This window comes from Drosophila sulfurigaster, chromosome 3, assembly GCF_023558435.1.
Source record: "Drosophila sulfurigaster albostrigata strain 15112-1811.04 chromosome 3, ASM2355843v2, whole genome shotgun sequence".
Lineage (NCBI taxonomy): Eukaryota > Metazoa > Arthropoda > Insecta > Diptera > Drosophilidae > Drosophila > Drosophila sulfurigaster.
Genome location: NC_084883.1, coordinates 39,303,061 through 39,325,226, shown reverse-complemented (window position 1 = coordinate 39,325,226; position 22,166 = coordinate 39,303,061). Strand labels below are relative to the sequence as shown.

The following is a 22,166-nucleotide window of genomic DNA, read 5'->3' as shown; positions in this document are numbered from 1 at the left end:
CTCAACACTCTGCCTCAACTACTCAACCGATCTTGCCCAAAGCTTCACTGCAACTAATTTGCTGAATTCAGCAAAGTCTATTCACTTTTCCGTCGGACTCTCACAATAGCCTTTTTACCTCATATCAATCCCTAGTCTCCATGGCCATTTTAACAACTCGGATTACAAGTAAACAAATTTATTTGTGCATTAATCAATGTTCTATACCTTAAGGTAAATGGCAAGGAAAGACAGAGAGAGATAGCGAGCAAGAAAGGAGAGTAGCAGCTAGACATAGACTAAAATAACCCGTTCGGCCAGTTATTTGCTTCTTGTATGTTCGTTGGGTGCTGACAAAGGCCATCTAATTTAATGTGGAAGTTCTCACAACAACGAACGATGTCGTGGTCACCCATAAGATGCTCGCCAAGAGAAGCCCAGCGAAAAGTTGAAGTCCGGTCAAACCGGTTGCTGGGTGTCGGAGAAACTGGAACTCACGCCACATCAATCGCAGCAATAGTGTCCTTTTGCAATGTCCTTGCATAAATTACATCAGTGTGTGAGAACCAAGCGAGCCAAGGGTTATCACCAACAACGACGTCGGCGACGCAACAACAACCATGATGACCTTATCGGCCATAAGAAACTGTGAACCGGTTCTGGACAGCAAATGACTACAAGGACCCGCATGGCCCATTATCTTGGCAGACACATTTACATACGTTATGCTTAAGACTCAGCTATTGATCTGCTGTCGTACTGCAGTTCTTGTTGTTGTCAGTACTGCTGATCCTTTGGGTTTAAGGCCCTTGGTCAGCTGCTACAAATAATAACTGGACATTGCTCGTGGCATTTGTGTCACTTTACGAGTGTATGCAAATGCCTTGCAACCCCCGAGGTCACCGACTTACAAGACGATCAGCTAAGTCCCGTCGACGTTGCCGTTGCATCATCTCAACCCCTTTTTCGGAATGTCCCGCACTGTCTTCGCATTTGCATATGACCCGCATTTACCTTAACGCCGAAGTCCTGTTGTCTGATGGACTGTCTATCGGCGTTGCAACTATGTAAGTGCAGGACAATATTTTTTCTTTTTGGGGTCACTGACTAGAACCAGTTTCTAGCATTGACCTTTTTCCAATGGGCCAGCCAGACTAATAGCCCAGAGGCCAAAAGCCGTGTAACCGGACTGTCCACTTTTCCGCAGACAGTGTTCGAAGTGTCTTTGGCCTTTGCTCTGATGCGTGAGAAAATATGCTGAGGATTCCCAAGGATCGCAGTGTCTTGACCTACGGCACAAGAATGATTCGGCTGTCTGCTTTCGTATGCAAATCTTTGGCAAGCACTTTTCACATTTCACGCCAAATCATTGTCTTTAAATAAATAATACGCCAAAATTATGAAAAGTCACGATTTATACAAGTACCGCTAAATAGAAGAGAGTGTGCAAGAGAGGGAGAAAGAGAAGGAGACAGAGGAAGAGGGAGGGAAGAAGAAATGCAGTTCGAGTTAAGGAAGTAAATTATGCAAATATGGTTGAGCATCTTAGAGTTTTCCCTGCGCCATGTCCCAACGATGTTCGCCATGTGCCCCACGACGATCCGTCCAAATGACCTGGATGCAAACAGAGATTTAATTTGGCTAACAAAGTATTATAAATCAGAGTTTGCTTAACTCACCTCCCCCTTATAACGATTTGTGCCGCGCTGTGATTCAAAGCGACGCTCTTGTGCATGGGGATGCTCCACCACATGGCCACTGCTGCGTCCATGGGGTCCATCAAATCTCATGAAAATGTCACTGAATTGAGGATGGTTTAAGTTGAGTTTAGAGTGTGGAAAGGTAAACAATAAAATCTGCTGCTTACTGAAAGTATTTGACTTCTTTGGCGTGACTTGGCGTAGATTGATCGGCGCGGGATTCGGCAGCCACCGCATCCGCTGCAAAGCGTCTCGGACGTTCCGCCTGCGCTTGAGCTTGAGCCTGAGCTTCGTGCTGATGTTGCACTGCCGCGGCACGTGATGGCACCACGTGCAGCACATCGCTGGTGAAGAGCGCCGGCGGTACATTGTACAACTGATCCTCGACGCGACGCGGCGCAACTGCCACACGCTGCTGTATGGGCAGATAGTTGCCCTCGTAGCGATACTTGGCAAGCTCCGCCTGAGGAGCAGCACGCTGCTGATACTGCACACTGGACTGCGGATAGAGTGAGGGCAGCGGGGGAGCTGGAGCAGGAACTGGCACCGGAACTGGAGCAGCAGCTGCTTGTGGTGCCACAGGTGGCTGTTGTTGTTGGTATTCCAAGGCGAGGGGTTGATAGCTCGGACGATAGTTGATCAGCTGAAAGTTGGGCGTCTGTTGCTGATAGTGAACGGCAGGTGGCGCCACATAGCCAGCCACAAATGGATTCGGAACGTACTCAAAGCGTCGGAGGCGAGCGGGCGGTGAATCATAATAGAGCTGACGATGCGCATGTGGATAGTAATGTTGCGATTTGGTGGCAGGCAGCAGGAGCACAAGTTGCAGCAGCAGTGTGGCAAGTGCAATTGGTAGAGATTTAACGTTGTCCGCTGGCAGCTTCATCGCGTTGCACGCTCGTCAAAATTGTGGCTGCATTTTGACAACAACATTGGCCATTTATAGGTTGCCTGCCACGATTTTGGGGCTTGGCCGGAAGTTAAAACGTAGCTGCTGCTGCTGCACTAACTAAGCCCTGGAGTCAGCGATGTGTGAAATCGATCGAATGCGCTGCCCCAGTCCCTCAATTGTGCAATGCTCCAATGCTCAATGTAGCTTGAGCTACTCGCTGTTTTGTTGTTACGAGCACAATTTTGTTGTTTTGCACTATTATATAAGCAACAAAGCAAAATAGTCTAACATGGTAGAGAGCCGAAGGGATCCATAGAGATCTGATGACATGCCAGCTGGCCTTAGCCATTATCAAGGTCAGTCGCAAATAATAATAACAAGTTCAAAGCTTAAGCAAATTTTGAGCCCGAAACCGTTTGCTGATTGGCCGAAAGAGCCTCGCATTTTAGGGGTTACTTCGCGCCCGACTCGACCTATGGCACCAAGGTGCTTTTGCAACCCTTCTTCCTTTCAACCCCTAAAGTTGCCTCGCTTTTCTTGTCTTCCTCGTCGAGCTGCGCAGTTCGTTAGCTCATTCGACTTCTGAAGTTGAAAGCCACAACTACTAGCAACAAAGAACTCCTTGAGATCTCAACGCTAAAAAAAAACGAAAAAAAAACACAATACGATTTCTTCAAACCATTTTGGATTACTCAAGTTCAAAAGCTGTAAGTTCATATAACACATTTATCGTATATAAGGACAACATTTCAACACATAATAGTATAACATATATATAGTATAGTATAATATATAACATAAACTCCAGATCCACTAAAGTTTGTTGGAGAGAGCGCGCTATAGATTTACGGTTACGTTTATACGATTATAATACAAAGATTGTGGCCCCCGAATGAGACTGCTGCAACAAAGTTTTCTATTCAATTTTCAGTGCTTTCGATACGTTCATCTTCTTATCATCTTATCATTCACAACAATGCCAAGTGTGGGTATTAAATAGAGAAAGATCCGAAATCTTTTAGTCGGCCATATTCACATTATTCATGCGCATCTTGGCAAAGTCCTCAAACACAATATTGTCATCGTCATCCTGGTAATATCCCTTGACATTACGATGCTGCTCAATGGACTTCATCTTCTTCATGGCATTCGAGCGCTTCTTCTCAATGGTGCCTGAAAGCGAAAGAGAAGTCTTCTAGCAACTGGATAGCTGAGGAGTTAGACCAACTTACCAGGTGCTGGCTGCAATAGCTTGAAGGGAACATCCGTTTGCATCTCACCTCCCAAAGTGCCGCAATTCAACTTGATGCGCACCGAGTACGAGATGACAATACCACAGGCATCGCCAGTGGACTTGCCCTCCTGCACCATGGTCGAGGATGCCAGGTTGACATCCTCATCCTTCAAATGGCCATCGAGAGCAATACCTAAAGTCGAGAACGGATTAACATTAACCAATTCAATAGTGTTCCCTTCATAACCCACCATGACGATCCTTGTTGTTGGCTGCCAGCGGAATCAAATAGAAAGTCTTGGTCAGATTGGCTCCCGGGGTGATGGGGCAACCCTCCTTGGTCTCCAGCTGTGCCACATGCTTGCTGAACTGCGCATTCACCATGGTGATCTCGGTGTGCTGCACAATGAAGCACTTGATGCTCTTCACCGACTTCTTCGAGTTGTTGGACACCTGCACGGTGGCTGCCACCTTCTCGCCATGATAGTAGATCTCACGATCCAGAGTCACTTCCAGACTAATCTTGCCGTTCGAGAAGGTGAATCCCTTGCTGACCAGAGAGCTGGGCAAACGTTGGCCACGATTCAATGGAGCATACTGCAGCTTCTTGATCACCAGACTGACCATGCTGCGCTTGTGCTGACGATCGTCCTCGGAGTCAGCGACATAGGCACGAATTGTGTACTCCACACCCAGGGGTTTGCCCATGTCATCACCCTCCTGCTGCAGTGTCACAGAGCTGGGCGAGTTGGGTGGGAAGTGGAAGGTGAATGGATGCGCATTAGCGCCCAGTTTGCGCACCAGTTTCTCCTGCATGGGTGTCATTTCCATGTTCGGGTTGGTCATGGGCACAATCTGTTCCCGGGAGAGAATCAGCTCCTTGGAGAACTTGACACCCATGACTTCGTCCTCTTCGCGGCCATAGCGATAGGTGGTGGCCAGTTGGCCAAATACTTTGCGATTCTTGAGGTATTCAGGTTCCACAACGATGACGCCATCGACAGGATCACAGTAATCCAAGTGATCGATAAAGTCGCGGCGGCCCAAATAGAAGGTAACTTTGCCGTTGGGTGTAGCCTTCTTGAAGACCTTCACGGAGACAACCATCTTGGCAGCTGAAGATTCACACACAATTAGATAAAGAGAGTAAAGAATTTATTTTATCGCGACCGAAGCTCGATTTATTTCGAAGCAGTTTGCAGTTCTTCGTTGATAGAGGAAAATGCAAGACGACCCAGCCGTGCAACCTGCTTATATACCTTTGGCCTGGCCCTGTCCGTGGTGGTCCGTGGGGTTTCATTTGCGTCCGACTCGACTCGTCACTAAATGGATTTGCTCGTTATGCAGTTGCTTGTATAAACGCAATGCTCAACACAACATGTTTTGCGCAGTTTCTATACCCGGATTGTTTAGGGTAAGAGGCTATAACCGTAGCGTGATAAAGAACAGTGATGAGAACAACCATTTCCGATGTCATAAACTAGAGGAATACATTCCGATGTCATAAGTTATGTATAATGTTAATCAACATAAAGAGTCTAAGTCGTTTCATATCCTTCTTACATCGTTCATCCTTCCGTCTTTATCTCCCTAAAGGTATCCAGAATTTCTTCCTCATTATTAACTTTGTCATTTCAAATATATGGCCATAGTCTCTACTTTTGCTACTCAGTATAGATATTGTTGTGCTGGAGACTTGGAAATTATTCCTCGAATGGTTTTTAGGATAAAAAAAATTAAGAATTGGAAATACTTGTACCTAAGTCCTATTCATTCTTCAAAGAAACTTACAGTTTTCTAAGCCAGGTATTTCAAAGTCATATATAGTCTATGCCTTTCCTGCTTGTTACCGTCATTCCCTATTTTCTATATGCCGTTTGACCAAATTGGCTAATGTCAAGAAGCGTTCGCGACCTCGTGCGAGGTCAGTAAATATTTTGCTGTCATGTACTTCTGTTGTTTGCTGGCGTTGAGGATTAGGCGTTTGATTAGCTATTACCACATCCATTGGCGCAGTTCACAGCGGTCTGCATGTGGTTAGACATTTCCATTTCCAGGGGGAAACCTTAGAAGTTTCTAGAGCAACGTGTTAGCAATTAAAAGTCAATATATCGATTCTGCATTTACCACTTATAACTTACAATTTATTCTTCATTCATTGCAGTTCTACTCTCAAACAAAGCAAATGGAGACACAGACCCACACCACAACCGACCGACATGGCTATAGCCTGCGCTTTTCTCCTTTCGAGTCAAATCACATGCTGCTGGCTACTAGGTAAGCTTCAAAAAATTAACATTTAATGCTTAACTATAATCTGTGGTTCAACAAATTTCATTGTCTTTTTCACATGTTTTCAAAGATCAATATTTAAATACTTTAACTTTAACTTTATTCGAAACCCTTTTTAACACTTTCAAATTTCTCTTCATTTTCTTGCAGCCAATTGTACGGTCTTGCTGGCGGTGGTTCGCTCTTTCTGCTTGCCCAGAGCTCCCTGGACGAGGTCAACTCACAAAATCTCACAGAACTGTGTCGCCTGGAGTGGTCCGACGGGTTGTTCGATGTCGCCTGGTGTCCATATGCCGCGGATATTGCAGCCACAGCCTCGGGCGATGGCTCGCTGCAAATCTGGTCGGGATTGGATGTGGAATCGGCGCTGACAGAGCAAACACCCAAACAGCCGCTGCTGTGTCTGCAGGAGCACAAGAATGAGATCTACAGTCTGGATTGGGGCGAGAAGTGGAACTATCACACACTGCTCTCGGCCAGTTGGGACTGCACTCTCAAGCTGTGGGATTGCAACAGGCAGAACTCCATCACGACGTTTGTGGGACACAATGATTTGATCTATTGCGCAAAGTATTCGCCACTCATAGCGAATCTCTTTGCCAGCGTAAGTACCGACGGACATTTGAACTTATGGAATTCTCTTGATTTTACAGGTAAACCACTGATGAGCATCGAGGCGCATGCCAGCGAAGCTTTGTCCTGCGACTGGAGTCATTTCGATCGGAATGTGCTTGTGACTGGAGGATCGGATGGACTGATTAGAGGATGGGATTTGCGCAAGATGCGCACACACATCTTTGAGCTGTACTCGGGAGAGTTTGCGGTCAGACGTTTGGCTTGTTCGCCACACTCGGCAACGGTTCTAGCTTCAGCCAATTACGATTTTACAACGCGGTAAGTGATGATCAAATCATGCTATGAAATGTTGTTCTATAACTTGTATTTTATTTATAGCATTTGGGATCTGGAGCGTGGGGAATCTGCACAAGAAATCAATGCCCAACATACCGAATTTGTCTGCGGTCTCGATTGGAATCCACAGCGTGTGCATCAATTGGCCGATTGTGGCTGGGATTCGGTGGCCAATGTCTACACGCCAAAATGTTTGGCTTAAATGATGATGCCTTTAAAATTAATGCCTAATACTGGCCTTACACCCAACTGGAAACTGGAACTGGTACTCCAAATGCCGAAACATATATGTGATATGGTGCAAGTGGCGCCAAAATAGCCAAGCCACAGATTGGTTAACACCTGGACACCTGGACGATACAACAGATAGCCGAGCTATCTACCTCTAAGGAATAAAGATTTGTGTGTAAATAGATTGTGATCGCGTGAATGTTCGCATAACCGTTCAGCAGGTGCTTGAAATGTCAATAAAAGCTTACAAGATTATTTGATTATAGGAAACGAAAATTGTTGAGTGTTTTGCGCCTTCAGCAAGCAGTCTTAACAAGAACTTAACGGCATTTTGAGACGAGTCAAGGGTTTTGAGGTGCCAAAAATCGGCAGTGCGTTGAATTGGTCCCTTTTCCGGTTGGATCCGCTTCAGCGTTTCTTTCGTTCGTCCGAAAGCCAAACAAACACGCAATAAAGCGTTAATTTGGTGCAACGTTTTATTGCCTGGCTCCTCGCTGTCAGTGGTAAGAAACAAAAACCCAACTGACATTCCCAGAATTGACACAGTCAACAAGAGCTGCCACAGAAGGTGTGCCACATCGCACCCTTCTCTTTGCTGATGGTGTGAAAAAGAGTTCGCTACCCGCTGGCCATGTGTCTGTTTTTGTTAGCTGCTGTTGCTGCTGCTGCTGTCGAGGATCATCCTGTCATTAGCCATTGTGCCTGCCCGCGTTGAGCTTTTGCTTTAGCTGCCACCTCGGGCAAATATTTGTTTTGATGCCAATTTGCGCTGATTTCTTTGGACAGCTAGCCTCCAATCTCCAACACTGAGGAGGCTGGCCAGGAACCAGCTGCTGCCACTCCAATTATGTATGTGGTTCGCGTCCGAAAATCAAGTGAAAATAAATTTGATATTAATGCTTGTTTGCGTTAATAAAAACCGAAATGTATTCACGTATTTTTGATAATTTGGTACCGAGAAATCAGTAACGCGAACTAAATCCCACTTATTTAGTTAATCAGGCAGCAATTTCACACAAGTAGCGTTAATTTTTCAATTTATATACTTTTGTGCAAATTATTCGATTGCTGTAAATAATTGTTTATGCATGTTAATTTGAATTTAACGACATATGGTTAAAGTTTCATAGCAACCAGCTTGCGCATGTGCACTAGCAAAGTTGCCAGACATTCGTGCAGCACCAATTCGAGTCATATAGCAACCAGCTTGTGTTGTGTAGCAATTAGTGTTGGCGAATGACGGGAAGTAAAGTGCGCGCGAATATTTTGAAATTCAAATTTAAGAGCTACAATTCATTGACGTAATATAAGAAAATAAATAAAATTAATTTGTACCATGCATTAACGTTAACATAAATAATAGTATAGCTGGACTGTTTAATATTTCGCGTGCTCCGACTCAAATTGCATTTAATAATTCCCACAAATGACCAGCGGCAACTTTGTGCTAAATGCATACAACAACCATAAATTAATATCACACCAAGAGCTGCTCTAACATAGTTGCAGCCTAGACGCAACCTTGACTTCTTTCGCTTTGCCCGTGGCGTGTTCTTGGCGTCGTCCGCGTCCACGGTCAGGCCAGACTATGTCAGCGAGAGAGACTCTTGTTATAAATAACAGACGAATGCCAAATTTTTCAACACCCAGCACGCGAGTGACAGCCACAGTCGCCACAGTCTCCACCTTCGTCTCCGTCGCTGTTTCCTTCTTACTCACAGTCGCTGTCTCATTCTTGGTCTCACACTCTCGCCTCGCTTTCTTCCCCCCTTCGTCGCTATTTGCCGCGACTCTTTGGTAGCAGGTTCTGGACAACGAATTTCGAAGTGCACGCGCCGCAGCAGCGGCTACAGATTCAACGCCAGCTTCAGCTTCAACTTCCAGCTTCAGCTTCAGCTCAGCAATTTAAATTGCCTCCACGAGCATTTTGATGGCGATCACGCGCCCCTTTTGAAATCTGGCTGCTCAATCTGCAAGGCGACGGCTGCTTCGTGCGGGGCCATAAAGGATCACGGCGTTGGCCACTTTTTGTTTCTTACTTTTTGCTTTTTGTTTTTACGACTGCTGCCTTTGGTATTAATTTTGTTTTAGCAGTTTTCTCTCCCTCTTGTTGTTTTAGTGCCTGGACTTTGCTTTAATCGTCACTTTTGTGCCGACAACCAGAATCGTGAGTGTTCTTTCGCCTTCGTCTCCGTCTGTGTATGTGTGTGTGTGTGTGTGCGTCATTCTCGGGATACTGGTGGTCAGCTAACACGTGTAGCTGACTCCGGCTCGCAGTCGTTACACCCCCCAACGTGTTGCACAGCTGGACTGCTGCTCTCTGCATCACAGCAAACACACCGCAAACCCAAGACGCCTAACTAGATGCCAACGAAATGATCGTTTTGGTTACAGATTTTCTTCTCTTGAGTGGGCGTGAACCCGAAGGCAATCTTGATAAGCATCCATTTCTTTTGAAAACCGACAAAAAGACGAAATGAAAATAATACAAGAAACGCCGGAAATAATTGTCAAAAGGGAAGAGCGAGCTATCAGCTACCTGTCTTGCAATTGCTAATGAACTCGAAATACTAATTTCAATTCTATTTCAGTTTTTTTGTTTTCGTCTTCTTGTTTTTTGTCCTGGCAATTAAATCATGTGATGAATTGGACAGACGGATGTAGCTACCGTTAGCATTCGAGTGTATGTGAATGTGTTGTGAATGGTGTGAATATGTTCACCTGCATTTATGCATGAGATTTTTCGAGACCACAGGAAACTGTCTCGAGGTGTTGAATGCTTTCGATTGCCATTTGCCATAATAATGAGAGAGACCCCGAGAGAAAACGAAGACACATCTGAGATTTACCTAACAATGCGAGACTTTAGATTTACTCTCTGCTCTGCTCTGCTCTGCGCACGCTTTGCCAGCCAAGTTTTTATGATCCATCATCCCTAATTCCAGTGTTTGGTCCATTGTTTCACCGTTGCTCTCGCTTATGATATAATTTTGCGTAAGGTCAAAACGCTGTGCTACTCGAGAAAACAGAAAACAGAGACAGACAGACAGACCAAAAACCCAAAAACCAAGCTGAGCCGAAACGCAATGTTATGCAATAGTCGCGACAGTGGCTCGACAGGATCATAAAAATGTGACGACAGGCAGCAGCAGCATCGGTATCGGCAGCAGCCCTGAGATCTAGGTCTTTAATCTGGAGTAGCCATAAAAACCGAACCAAAAACCTGCCTGTTTACCTAAAGGAAATTGGGCATAGCAAAAAAAAAAAGAAAAAGTAAAGTAGATTTATTTGTTTTTCATTGGGAAAAATGTTCAGCAAATAGCTGCCTAACTTTGATATACATATATATATATGTATCTATAGTATTTACAAAAAATCAACCAAGTGTGTGTTAATAAATTTTATTTACAGCGCTGTGGTAGAGAGCGTGGTGTTGAGTGATTCGAGCGAGGGTGGTCATAAAAATGCCACACAATCAAACACATTTGTAGAGCACTTTATTTGATTTCACTTTGATTAGAAATTAGTCAAATGCGTATTTCGCTTTTGGCTGGTAATTAAGGTGGGATTAATTAATTCGATTCTTGTCCTGCTGTGACAGTCGATTTATTTAAGCAACCCACCCGTAAAAAAATAATCATACAGAATACAGTGTGTGGCTTTGGTATGCGCATATTTCTGTTTTGGCATTTATGGCCGTATAATAATTGAGGGTGAAGGACGTTTTGTGGCGTGCTCCAAGCGCCGTAACAGCAACAACAATCAAGAGCAACAACAACAACAACGACAACGACAACAATAACAACAAGGTCGTCTCGCAGCCATTTATAAATAATTCCATGCGATTTTTGCGTATAAATAATTTGTTGGAAAAATAAAACTGTCCGTTCCGTCCGATCGTTCGTCCGTCTGTTTGTTCGCGCTTGTTTTTGAACTGATGACCAAAATACTTTAGCGGCTCGTCTCATGACTAAAAATAGTTGGCCAGCAGTCGCCCCCACACAGCACACCACACAGCACATCGCTTACTATATATTAACCCCCCCTTTAACTCCCCCCTTTAACCACCGCAGCCCCTGCTTTGCCGTCGATCATTGCTCTGATGCCAACGACGGGCGACTGACGTGCGCCGATGACGCGTTTAACCCGACATGATTATAAACAGGCCAACAGCATTAGCACATCCAGAGATCTCCAGAACCAGGTGATGACGATCACCCCAGGCCGTTGGGCTAAAATTGGCAATAAGCAGAGGCCGAGCAAGATCTCTTATTATTTTTTTTTTTTCCCCTCACAATTGCTTTTGCTGATCAGGCCCAAAAAGATCTGGGCCCCAGACTCTATACAGAGAGTGCGCGAATATGAATACGCGAATACGAATTCGTGAATACGCGACTACGAGTATTATGTATATTATGAGTACGCCTCAAAGGCGTCAGCAGACAAAACCTGAACAACAGAATTTCAAATGATCTTACGTTATTTCAGAGGCAAAAGGCACATACGATATAATATATTATGTATGCGATGCCAAGACATTCCCATCTACAAATATTTATATACTCTTACTCTCTAATAATTTATTGCAAGACATTTTTGGTAATTTGTTGAAATTTGTACTTTCTTTGTATGCAAGGTATTGTGGAATTTATTATAACATAAAGATATATATTTATTATAAATCTACATATATAATATATAGAGTGCAGATAGAAACTGTCAAATTTGCTAATAAATCATTATTATTATTCATAAAACAGAAATTACATAGTAACGAAAAGGTGTTTACATTTTTATAATACTTTTATTATACATTAAATCTTAGTATGTTGGCGTGTTGAATATATATTTCAAATTTAAAAGAATATTTGCATACAATTAAAAATGCAGTTATCAATTATTACGAAATTATGCAAATCAAATGTACTAAATTTTAGAATTGTATACGTAAGACACATTAAATAATTTTTTTAATAGATAGTAACATAAAAAGAGATTATAAAGAAACAATAAGAAATATTTGTATTGATCTATTTAATTGAAATATTTATGCTCATAAAAAGCAAATTCATTTGCAAAATATCTGTATATAATTTTAGGCAATATAGTAATGATTACTAAGAACTAGTTCAATATTATACTACAATATTTTTAATTTTTTTTTTAAGAAATCTTTCAATATAAATACTAAGAAATGTTTTACACCATTAAGTAAATGGTTCAGTATTAAAACTAAGAAATGTTGAATTTTTCTACAAAAAATGTTTCAATATTGCTACTAGGAATTGTTTAATCTTATTAAATAAATGGGTTAATACTAATACTAAGAAATGTTTGATTTTATTTAAGAAATGGTTTAATATTAATACTAAAAATGTTTCATCTTATTAAAGAAATAGTTTACTACTAACACGAGGAATTGCTTAATATTATAAAATTAAATAAATTAATTCTGGCAACTATTCAGTTCCAAAATTTCCTCCATTTAGATCACGTGCCATCAAAATATAAAACAATCTGTCGAAACTTTGGCTAAAGCACACGCAAAGACAACTGCAAACATCATAAAAAAGTCATAACACCCAATTGCTCTCTATAATATGATAGTATAATAGTCAAATGTGTGTGTATTATAAAATAAAAGCCGCAAAGCGCGCAAATATTTTTCACGAAAAACAAATTCTTTTGCAGCACGTCAATGACGTCAATGGCGTCAGAAGGCAAGAAAGAAAATAACAACAAAATAGAGAAAAACGAAAAGACGCCGCCAGGGGAAGCTATATATCTGATCCGCAGCGTATCAGAGATCAGATCGGAAGGGGGGCGAAGCAAAAATGTGTGTGTGTAAAGCTAGACGTGGGCGTGTGTGTGAGTGTGTGAATGTGTGTGTGGCCTGCTGGCGATGACGCGTGAACTTGCCTTTGATTTGTTTTTCGATCTGATCTTGGGGTGCTGCTGTTGCTGAATTGGCCAAAAATAACAGGCAACAGGAATTGTTTTTCAATTGTTATTGTTATGGGGCACAGCACACGCTCCCCTCCCCCCTTTTGTAGGTAGTACTTGACTTTGGTAGTCGGTCAACAGCTGTTGGCTGCTTGCTTTTTCCCATTGCATTTTGCAATTTCCGCTATTAGCAATTTATGTGTCAGCCATGCGTGGCAGCAGCACGTGCTGCTGCTGTTGCTGTTGCAGTTGCACAAACGAGCTGCAGACACCTAAAGAAGATCCTTTCGGTGTCATTTCCGGCTGATCAGGCATTAAATTAAGCATCATTAGAGGGGCAGCTTCAAATCCAAATCGCCGCACAATCAGCATCCAATTTGGCACAAATGCCGCCGCCAAAAGTAGTTATAAAGAAGTTATAAAAGAAGAGTTTGAAGCTGTTAAGGAACGTGGTTAAATGAGTGGCCACCTGTTGCCATTGTGTTGTGTCCATTGGCATAGTGAATACATTTTATACAGCTTCGCTTTTGTTGTCGAAATCGCATAAACATAAAGGTAATTGCACAGACATGCCAAAAATTATCCAATGTATCTGTGGCTCAAGCCTGCATCTGTATCTGTATCTTATCTTTAACTGTAGCTGTAGCTGTCGTTGTTGCTTCGCGTTGGCTGTTTGCTTGTGCGTAATGTTGTAAAAAGCCATCGATGCTTGGCATTTATTGTGATCACCGCTTATTGCCGTCGCCGTCGTCATCGTGATCGTCGCTGCTGTCGATCCCGCTGACGATGCTGATGCTGTCAAAAGAGAGAGAAACGTGCGCCGGCGGGAGTTGCATGTGGCTCGTTCAGCAGTTCAGCTGGGTGCCAAGGATAGCCACAAAATTGATTAGCTTCGGCTATGCAGATCATGCCAATGAGCTGCACTCCTGGAAAACTACTGTCAAAGTCAAAGCATGTCGATAAATTTGTTACTACTGCAAACAGCACAAACTAGGTTGATAATTTTAGCACCATATTTATATTATAAATTACTACATCTGTATTTATTAATACCAATATTTAGAATTTCAATTACTGGATCTATATTTATTAATACTAATAGAGTTTGCTATAAATAGAAAGTTTTATTTGCTGTCAAAGCCTACAAAGCCTACTTTCACAAATACTACATCAAATACTATAGAAATTTGTCAAGGCTTACTTTTACAATAAATATTATTACTTTCTTATTTATTAGAATTTTTCAAATTTATTATTTTTGTCACTTTTACTATAGAAATCTCAAGTTTGTTAAATATTATTTTAATCCTCAAAATTTTAACAGTCTAACACTTCTTATAATACAGATCATTTTAATTACTAATCTATTTAAATGAACTCATAAATAAATCCCTTAAATTCTTGAGACTTAGTCTTTGGTACTATGAATCGTTATAAAAAAAATTTATAGAGCCTTTTCCGTTTTAGTTTTTAAGTGAAGGTTCTAAAAAGAATGAACATAAGTCAGCAGGGCTGCTTTAGACTTATAAAAGAATCGCTGATCACCAAAAACTGTTCATTATCAGTACCTGATTGTAGGTATTAACCAATTTAGCTCAATCTAGTATGTTCGATTTGAAATTGAATATTTTTTATTCTTCTTAGATAGATTTGTCATTGTTATTTTAATTTATTTAAGTAGAATACAACAAGGCACTTCTTCATGTCTCTAATCATTCCTAAACACGTTCACATTTTTGTACCCGCTATCCATAGGGTAGAAGGAAGAAGTAGGCATCTTTGATGAAGTATATAAATTCTTGATCAGCGTTAACAGCAGACTATATAGACATGTCTGTCTGTCCGGTATATTTCGAATGTATGTATCATAATATACCAATATATTCTTTGGTATACCTTTAGTATTTTTGCAGTATATACGAGGTGGTATCTCACAGTGGAGCACACTCGACTGTAGCTTTCTTATTTATTTTCATATTGAACAGTTATTTAGTAATACATTTTCATCATTTTTCTCTCTCAAACTAATATGCAGCATCTTCCAAAGTGTAGCGTCCCAATCCCCAAATAAAAGTGATTGTACTGCAGTGTCGAACCCACCAAAAAAAGAAGCAAAATTAACAGAAAAGAAACGACACAAAAAGCAGTGCAACATTTAGGCGGCTTTTCAGCTGCCGCTGCTGTTGCTCCCTCATCCTCCCCTCTCTCCGCTTCTCCGCCCAGTGACTGCATCTGCGTTTTTTGGGGCCGTCTGTTTACATGGGACTGCGGGACGCCTCCAACCACCAACCTCCAACCTCCAACCACCAACCTCCATCCACCAACCTCCATCTTCACCGTCTGAGGCTGTGACATATGCGAAATTCATTGTCGCGTGTGTTGGTTGCATTCTCAGCTCGCAATTCGCAGTTCGCATTCGCGTTTTGCCTTCGTTCGCCTTTTGCTTCTCTTGGCGTTCGTTCCAAAGCCAACGACTTGTTGTGTCGCTGGCCAATGCCAAGCAACCTTGACGCGTTGCCCCCGTCCTTTTCTTGTTTTTATCTGGCAATTCATCTGGCCGACGAGCGCGAGACTCAGGTGGATATTCCCTCCCCTGCCTCCCTTTCCACCTTCCTCGACTATCCTCCAACTCAGACTGCTGCTGCAGTGAGAGTTGATGCCACAGAGCCAGTGCCATATCGTGGACATTATGAGGCCGACATTATCTGTTCGCGCTGATCGCATTTTAAGCGTTGTTCGCATTGAGAAATTGCCAAAAACCAAAAAAAGTGAGTAAAACAAAAATATGTGTATAAGCGAAAATGGCTTTAAACGATCGCTTAACTACTGTTAAGCCAGAGTTAAGCTGCGGGCTGGGATTGCATCTCGTGTGCCTTTAATCCTCAGCGAAGGTTAAACGCCATTTCGTGCGTAAGTGCAATTAGTGTAAGGCATTTTGAGCGATGCTTTTGCCAAGTGGCCGCGTTATGGACCCAACAAATGTCAACATCAGCGGAGGCCACGCGTCTCCATCTAAAGAAAGACAGAGAGATAGAGTGAGGTGGAAAGTGTTGGGGGAGAGCATCGAGTCGACGTCAGCCTGACGCACGTTTCCGTTCGACGTTCCACGTTCCACGTTGCCGCTGCTATTGCGTACGCCTAATGAGTGTGCTGCTCATGTGACTGAAAATTCACTAAAAATCGCAAAGCAGTTGCCACCGCAAACGCAACCGCCCCCGTTTTGCCGCCTTCGCAGCTGCTTTGCGAGTCGAGTCGCGCCCATTTGCCATTCATTCAACAAAATTTTCCCCAATTCACACACAACAACAATAAGAACAACAAGAAGAACAGCAATAAAAGCAACCACAAACTAAACTTAAGGAACATCAACAGCAGCAGACAGAGTGCAAGGGGCAAAGAAGCTGCTGTGTTAATCAATGGGCTCGCACTGACAGCCAAATTAGCAGCGACTACGCGGCCAAATGCTTGACGTCAGACGTGTTTAGGTTTCTGCGAATACATTCAGCATTCAGCATTCACATTCACTCTCACACACACACACTCAACGCCAACTGAATCGTTTGTCTAATTTAGTTTGTGGCCCCAAAGTCGCAAGAAACGTGACCAAATATGGTGAAGCAGCCGCTTGCGAGGAAATGAACAGACGACCTTGAACTGGGGAAAATCCATTTCCCAACTCCTAAAACTAATTAAAGAAAAAAACAGCTAATAGTGTATTGTGGTTTTTAAATAGAAAACTGCTACTGCTGTTATTTGTGTAAGGGAAGCTTTATTTGTCGTCTTTCTGTCTTTCATACTTGCTATATGAAAGCGTCGATCTTAAAGATCTAGTAATATTGAAACTTTAAATTTGACATACTATATATTCAATTATTTTAAATTTTTATAATCATTTTATGATTTGGCTTGTTACGACAAAACATAAAATTCACAACTAAATGAATCTTATTGAAACTTGAAACAAAATTGTATGCTATCCCAAAAAAATGAATACTGTATTACTGTCGATAAGTGTAACTTTGTATTGTATCTTTAATTTCAAAATGAAAATTATACTTTTCATACTTCTTAACAAATTAAAGTAATCCAAAAATAGGAATTTACAGTGAAAATGTAAAATGAAAAATGTGTAAAATGAAATATCGTTACTTATTTTTTTAAATGAATTTCATCACCTTCAAAGTAATCCCCTCTAGATAAAATGCACTTACTATATGCCAAAGTTCCATCAAATTCTCTAAACATGCGAAATAGTTCCTTCCCGGTATTGTCATTAGCGTCTTCTCCAAAATTTTGTCTAGATGTCATTAACAGTCCTGCCAACTAAAGAAAAAAGAACTGGCCTGAAACGTTAGGCCAACGAAGCTCAAATTAAGCTTTACTTCTTTTTTAAGTCCAGAGTACTATTTAAGTATAAACCACAGATTAAATACAAATCAAAGTATTGTTAGATACAATTTTTAAATATTTTACCTTGATAATATATATTTTATAACATTTTGGACAAATTCAAAAAAATACAAATTCTTTTCAACTTTGTCAAGTCTCTCAAACATTTAATAGTTTGAAAAATCTGCACATAAATTATATACGTTTGCTTCATTAGCTACATGATAATTACCAAGGATTTTTCATTGAGTAGTTTAATGACCTTTTACTTTTTTAATATATATGTATATTTATTTTTTTTAGTTCTTTTAGTTTATTTAGTAGACTTTCTATGATTTCCAACCAATCAGGATTATGTTGAATGCCACAATTGAAAGTATTCAAAATTCAAATTATCTTACTAATTATATTTGTATGTCTATCGTATGCCAAGGATCCATTCAGTAGTTTAATGACCTTTAATTTTTAATATTTAAAGTAAAAGCATTGTCATCTCTTTGGCAGCGATGAGCAGACATAGAGAATTATTTTATGTATAATGATATTTTGGTTCAAATGAGCCAAAACAGTTTAGAATAAGAGCTGTTGTTGCCTTCAAAGGTCGCTCCTTTATTTTTTTGGTTTTTTTGACTAATCACAGATGCAAATTTGTATATCTCACTTGAGTGCCAGACTGACTTGACTATTTTCCGGCTGCCCTGCGCAAGACAAACAAAGGCTAAAGGTCAGCACGTCGGTACACCCACACACAGACACACACACGACTGTCAGCTGGCCACACACACAGAGACACACCCAAAACATTGAATTCTACAAACAGAGACATAGAAATAGAGACTGCACTTGCTGCTGCTGCTTGCTGGATGTGGTAGCTAATGGATCTACACCTCGGACAACGACTTATGGGCTACTTAAGAGCACACACACACAGCCACAGACAAAATGCCGATCTCCCCAGACAATTGCCACATCACGCTTGTTTGCAGGCACATTAACGCTGACGACAGACAAATCCTTTTTTGGCTACTTAGGATGAACAGCGACTGCTTCAGCGTCATCTTGCCAGAGGCATCTCTTGTATAAACATTTGCACAAAGCCAAGAAGATGGGCTGGCGAAGCGAAGCGCGTGATCGTGATCGCACAAACACATTTCCACAGTAGTTGATTCTCTCTGTGTGTTTGGCTAGTTACCAATTCAGTTACCCTGGCCATTTGGGTGGGCTGAAACGTGTAGAAAACTATTTGGATAGCCACCGTTTTTGGTGGCAGACGGCGTCAGAAGCGATCTTGCCGCGTGTTCCTTTTGCTTTGCCTGTTGGCTGTTTGCTTAAAACTTAAACAGAAAAGTGATTAATGTCAGGGCTCTCAGCCTCCGCAGCAGTCGAAGTCGCAGTCGCAGTCCCAGTCGCAATCCCATTTCCATTCCCATTCTCATTCTCAATCCCAGCAGAGCAAACAACATAATCAAGCGTACATCCGTCGTGGCAAGTTGCAAGTCCCAAGTCCAGGGTCTGGTTGTTATGCTAATGGAGCGGCTGGCTGGCAGCGTTCGTCACCAACCGAGATTCCTGGAATTTAAACAGCAGCTCGACTCCGACTCCGACTCTGACTTCGACTGGCATTAGTTTTGTGTGGACTCAGTGGCCACGCTTTGTAGATAAAGTCACGCATCGTCGCAGACACTTGGCAGCGGAAGTTGGAGCCACGGGCACGCGCTTTAGCCTCTGGCTTTGGCTTTGACTTTGGCAGCGAAGCTTCAGCTCCCAACTATCTAACAAGAGAATTATTCAGGCGCAGCTTTGTCAACAGTCTCGGTCTTGGGCCAGTGGCTTTACCTTGTTCCTTCTCTTCTCTTGCCCCCTTCTAGCTAAGCATAATTTGCAATTCGATGCTCTCTTTGCATTTCTGCGTGTTGGCATTTCATTTGTGGTCACCACAAGATTTGCATATGAATGAGCCAAACGAAGCTTCGTGAGTGGGAGCGAGTGAGCAAGAAAGAGAGAGAGCGAGAACGTGTGCCGTCGTGCGCCGCTCCTCCATCTTCCATCATTGTGATGAACTGTCTTTGGCTTTGGCTTCAGGGTGTCTTCTACTGTCTTCTCCTGTCTGCTGTTTGCTGTCGACTGTCTGTTGTCTCTGTCTCTGTCGCCGTCAAGAATCGTGATCGTGTCTTTGACCGTCGCCGCAATTAGCATTTGAAGTTGCATTTGCAATTTGCATTTGCGCATAAATCAATCCGCAACTTGGCTTCACAAAGAGCCTTGACAATCTTCTTCCCTCCCCTCTGAATTCTGACTTCTTCTAGCCACTGTGCGGTGGGGCGTGGCGGGGGCGAGAGCGGGGAACTGTCGATGACACCTGTCGCTAGTTACTTTTACTTTTGCATCCTGTTGGCAGGGGTAAACTAATATTTTAGACTAGCAAAGCTTTCAAGCATGATTTCTGTAAATTCTTTACGAAATCTGAAGAAGCATCTTCTTAAAGACTTTCGATAAATTATATAGTGGAAAATTTCTTGATAAACTCAACAAGTTCAAAGTTTTTTTTTTCAAAATACTAATACAAAATAATTTGATTTCAATAATTTTTATCAATAGCCCTGAACATTTAAATTTCAGAAAAATTCTTTCCAATTCTTTTTGAAATGAAAAACATCGATAGTATTGTAAAGTGGTAGTTATCCTACATCAAATTAAAGAATTTAAATTACAATCCATCAAATAATTTAAAAATATATTTAAAATAATTTTAGGATAAACCTTTCAATATGTTTAAGATTTTATCGTTATCCCTTAAATAATTATTATTAGTTGATCAGTTTTTCGTAATAAAATATAAATTTTTTAAAGAAAATTTCCACAAATTCTTTTAATTTTTTCTCTCGAAAATATTAAATAATTTTAAAAGAGAAAAGTCCACAAATTCGTTTTAAAATCTTGCTTAGTCACTTGTTTTTGTTTAAAAACATTTTCAGATTAATTTTATGCACACTTATATAATATATTCGCTACGTTTGAAATGCCAAGGATTTTTCTATATTTTTAAGACATTTTAATTTTTAATATTTTAATGCCTTGCACCTGAAAATTCTTTTTGAAATTCAACAAAGGAGAGATATCCCCAAGCATCTGTTGATTTTCTAAGTCTTTCAACCAATCAACATTATTAATGGTATGACAAATAATATTTTTGCCATTTGCTGAGAAAACATTTAAGGTTCATGGCTGCAAATTCTTGCTGAAATCTGACGAGGCGCATCTCCCAAGCCAAATGGTCGCCAAATATTTTCTAGACGCCTTAAGGTACTTATTTATAGCGAAACGATTCAGAAGCTGAGGCTGAGGCAGCAATAAGTACTACATTGAGTTAATTATAGAAAATATCTAAATAAACAATTTTATGAACATTTTAACTGCAGATTTTTATTGATGTTCTCACTTTAAACTTTTCATTCAGCTTTAGTGCTTTTCACTCGAAAAAACAATGAAACGAAATGAAAACAACAATTAGTTCTAGACGATCGTCGGTTATCAATAATATTTAATATATGCACATAAATTTCTGTTGTTGTGTGTGCATCATCAAAGGATGTTTTTAAAAATCAAAATTGAATTGCCCAGCGATTTAAGTTGCGCCCCATTTGGCACCTGCTCTTTGTTGCATTCTGTGTGTTGTGTGTGTGTGTGTGTGTAGACCGACACTTTTACTTTTATATCCTGTTAACAACCCGTAATTTGGCCAATTTAACACTTGTAAACGCGCTTTCGCCGCTCTAATGAGGTACAAAACGCTGGCCACAAAAGAAGTCGGCACAAAATTAACATATAAACGGGGATGCGTCAGCTCCTTCTGACCCAAAATCAAATTGCCTGTTGACCGAACCTTATAATCAGCCATCCAAGGTTCGAGTTGTAGTCTTTTTTATCTGTAGATGAGCATTAAAATCTCCCGAAAACTCCACGATTACAAACAACACGAAACAAAACATAAGAGATTTTCAGTTTTTCGCATTGTGCAATTACACAAATCTGTTGGCAAGCCATCGCTCCATCTGCAACTACAATTCCGATCTCTGGAGTCGTCTCACTGGTGTTAATTTATGCGTTGGGCATAAAAAATCGCTGCCAATTACCAACGGAATGCTTCAATTATGGCCTGCAAACAGCTGCTGCTTTTTCTCGCTCTCTCGGTGAAACCCTTTTTAGCACTTTGGCCCGAAATGTAAATGGAAGCAGCAACAACTCGAATTCCCTTGAATTCTCGTCTTTTGTGCGGTTCTCGCACACAGTTCTAATTCGATACAGCTTAGCATAGCACGATCCAATCTGGGTCTGTTTTATCCCAAGGTCAGGCCAACATAATTAGCTGCTGCTAGGATCCTCTAAATCTTTAATTTCCTGTGGTTTTTATGCAAGACGAAATTTTGAGCAGAATTTTAAAGCGTTTATGTCTTCCAAATGTTGGTTGATTACCTCGCGAAAAGGAATTATAATATAAATGTATTTTTTAAAAATATATTACTTTTAAATATAGAGCTAAAAATATAGTATATGATTGACGAATTAAAGTGAATACTTGAAATTATGTGCTTAA

General features: G+C 41.2%; 3 protein-coding genes across 8 annotated transcripts; 1 reads left to right on the top strand and 2 right to left on the bottom strand.

Moving 5' to 3' along the window:
* Positions 1 to 1,391: 1,391 nt before the first annotated feature.
* On the bottom strand, positions 1,392 to 2,611 carry LOC133844294 (uncharacterized). Its single transcript, XM_062278212.1, has 3 exons — positions 1,847 to 2,611; positions 1,659 to 1,779; positions 1,392 to 1,593 (listed from the first exon to the last, which is right to left on the bottom strand). Exons 1-3 carry the CDS (start codon positions 2,563 to 2,565, stop codon positions 1,525 to 1,527), a joined length of 909 nt encoding a protein of 302 aa, XP_062134196.1. The 5' UTR covers positions 2,566 to 2,611; the 3' UTR covers positions 1,392 to 1,524.
* Positions 2,612 to 3,164: 553 nt separating this feature from the next.
* LOC133843008 (peroxisomal targeting signal 2 receptor) lies at positions 3,165 to 7,524 on the top strand. Of its 6 annotated transcripts, none has more exons than XM_062276348.1 (4): positions 3,165 to 3,278; positions 5,970 to 6,082; positions 6,248 to 6,991; positions 7,052 to 7,523. In XM_062276348.1, the coding sequence occupies exons 2-4, from the start codon at positions 5,991 to 5,993 to the stop codon at positions 7,209 to 7,211; spliced, it is 996 nt and encodes a 331-aa protein (XP_062132332.1). In that variant the 5' UTR covers positions 3,165 to 3,278; positions 5,970 to 5,990; the 3' UTR covers positions 7,212 to 7,523. The 6 variants fall into 6 exon arrangements, with proteins under 6 accessions (XP_062132332.1, XP_062132338.1, XP_062132336.1 ...); XM_062276354.1 differs by lacking the exon at positions 7,052 to 7,523 and having other exon boundaries at positions 6,248 to 6,631; positions 6,751 to 6,883; XM_062276352.1 differs by lacking the exon at positions 7,052 to 7,523 and having other exon boundaries at positions 6,248 to 6,667; positions 6,751 to 6,829.
* LOC133843007 (phosrestin-1) lies at positions 3,280 to 5,040 on the bottom strand. Its single transcript, XM_062276347.1, has 3 exons — positions 4,057 to 5,040; positions 3,804 to 3,998; positions 3,280 to 3,744 (listed from the first exon to the last, which is right to left on the bottom strand). The coding sequence occupies exons 1-3, from the start codon at positions 4,910 to 4,912 to the stop codon at positions 3,590 to 3,592; spliced, it is 1,206 nt and encodes a 401-aa protein (XP_062132331.1). The 5' UTR covers positions 4,913 to 5,040; the 3' UTR covers positions 3,280 to 3,589.
* Positions 7,525 to 22,166: the final 14,642 nt, after the last annotated feature.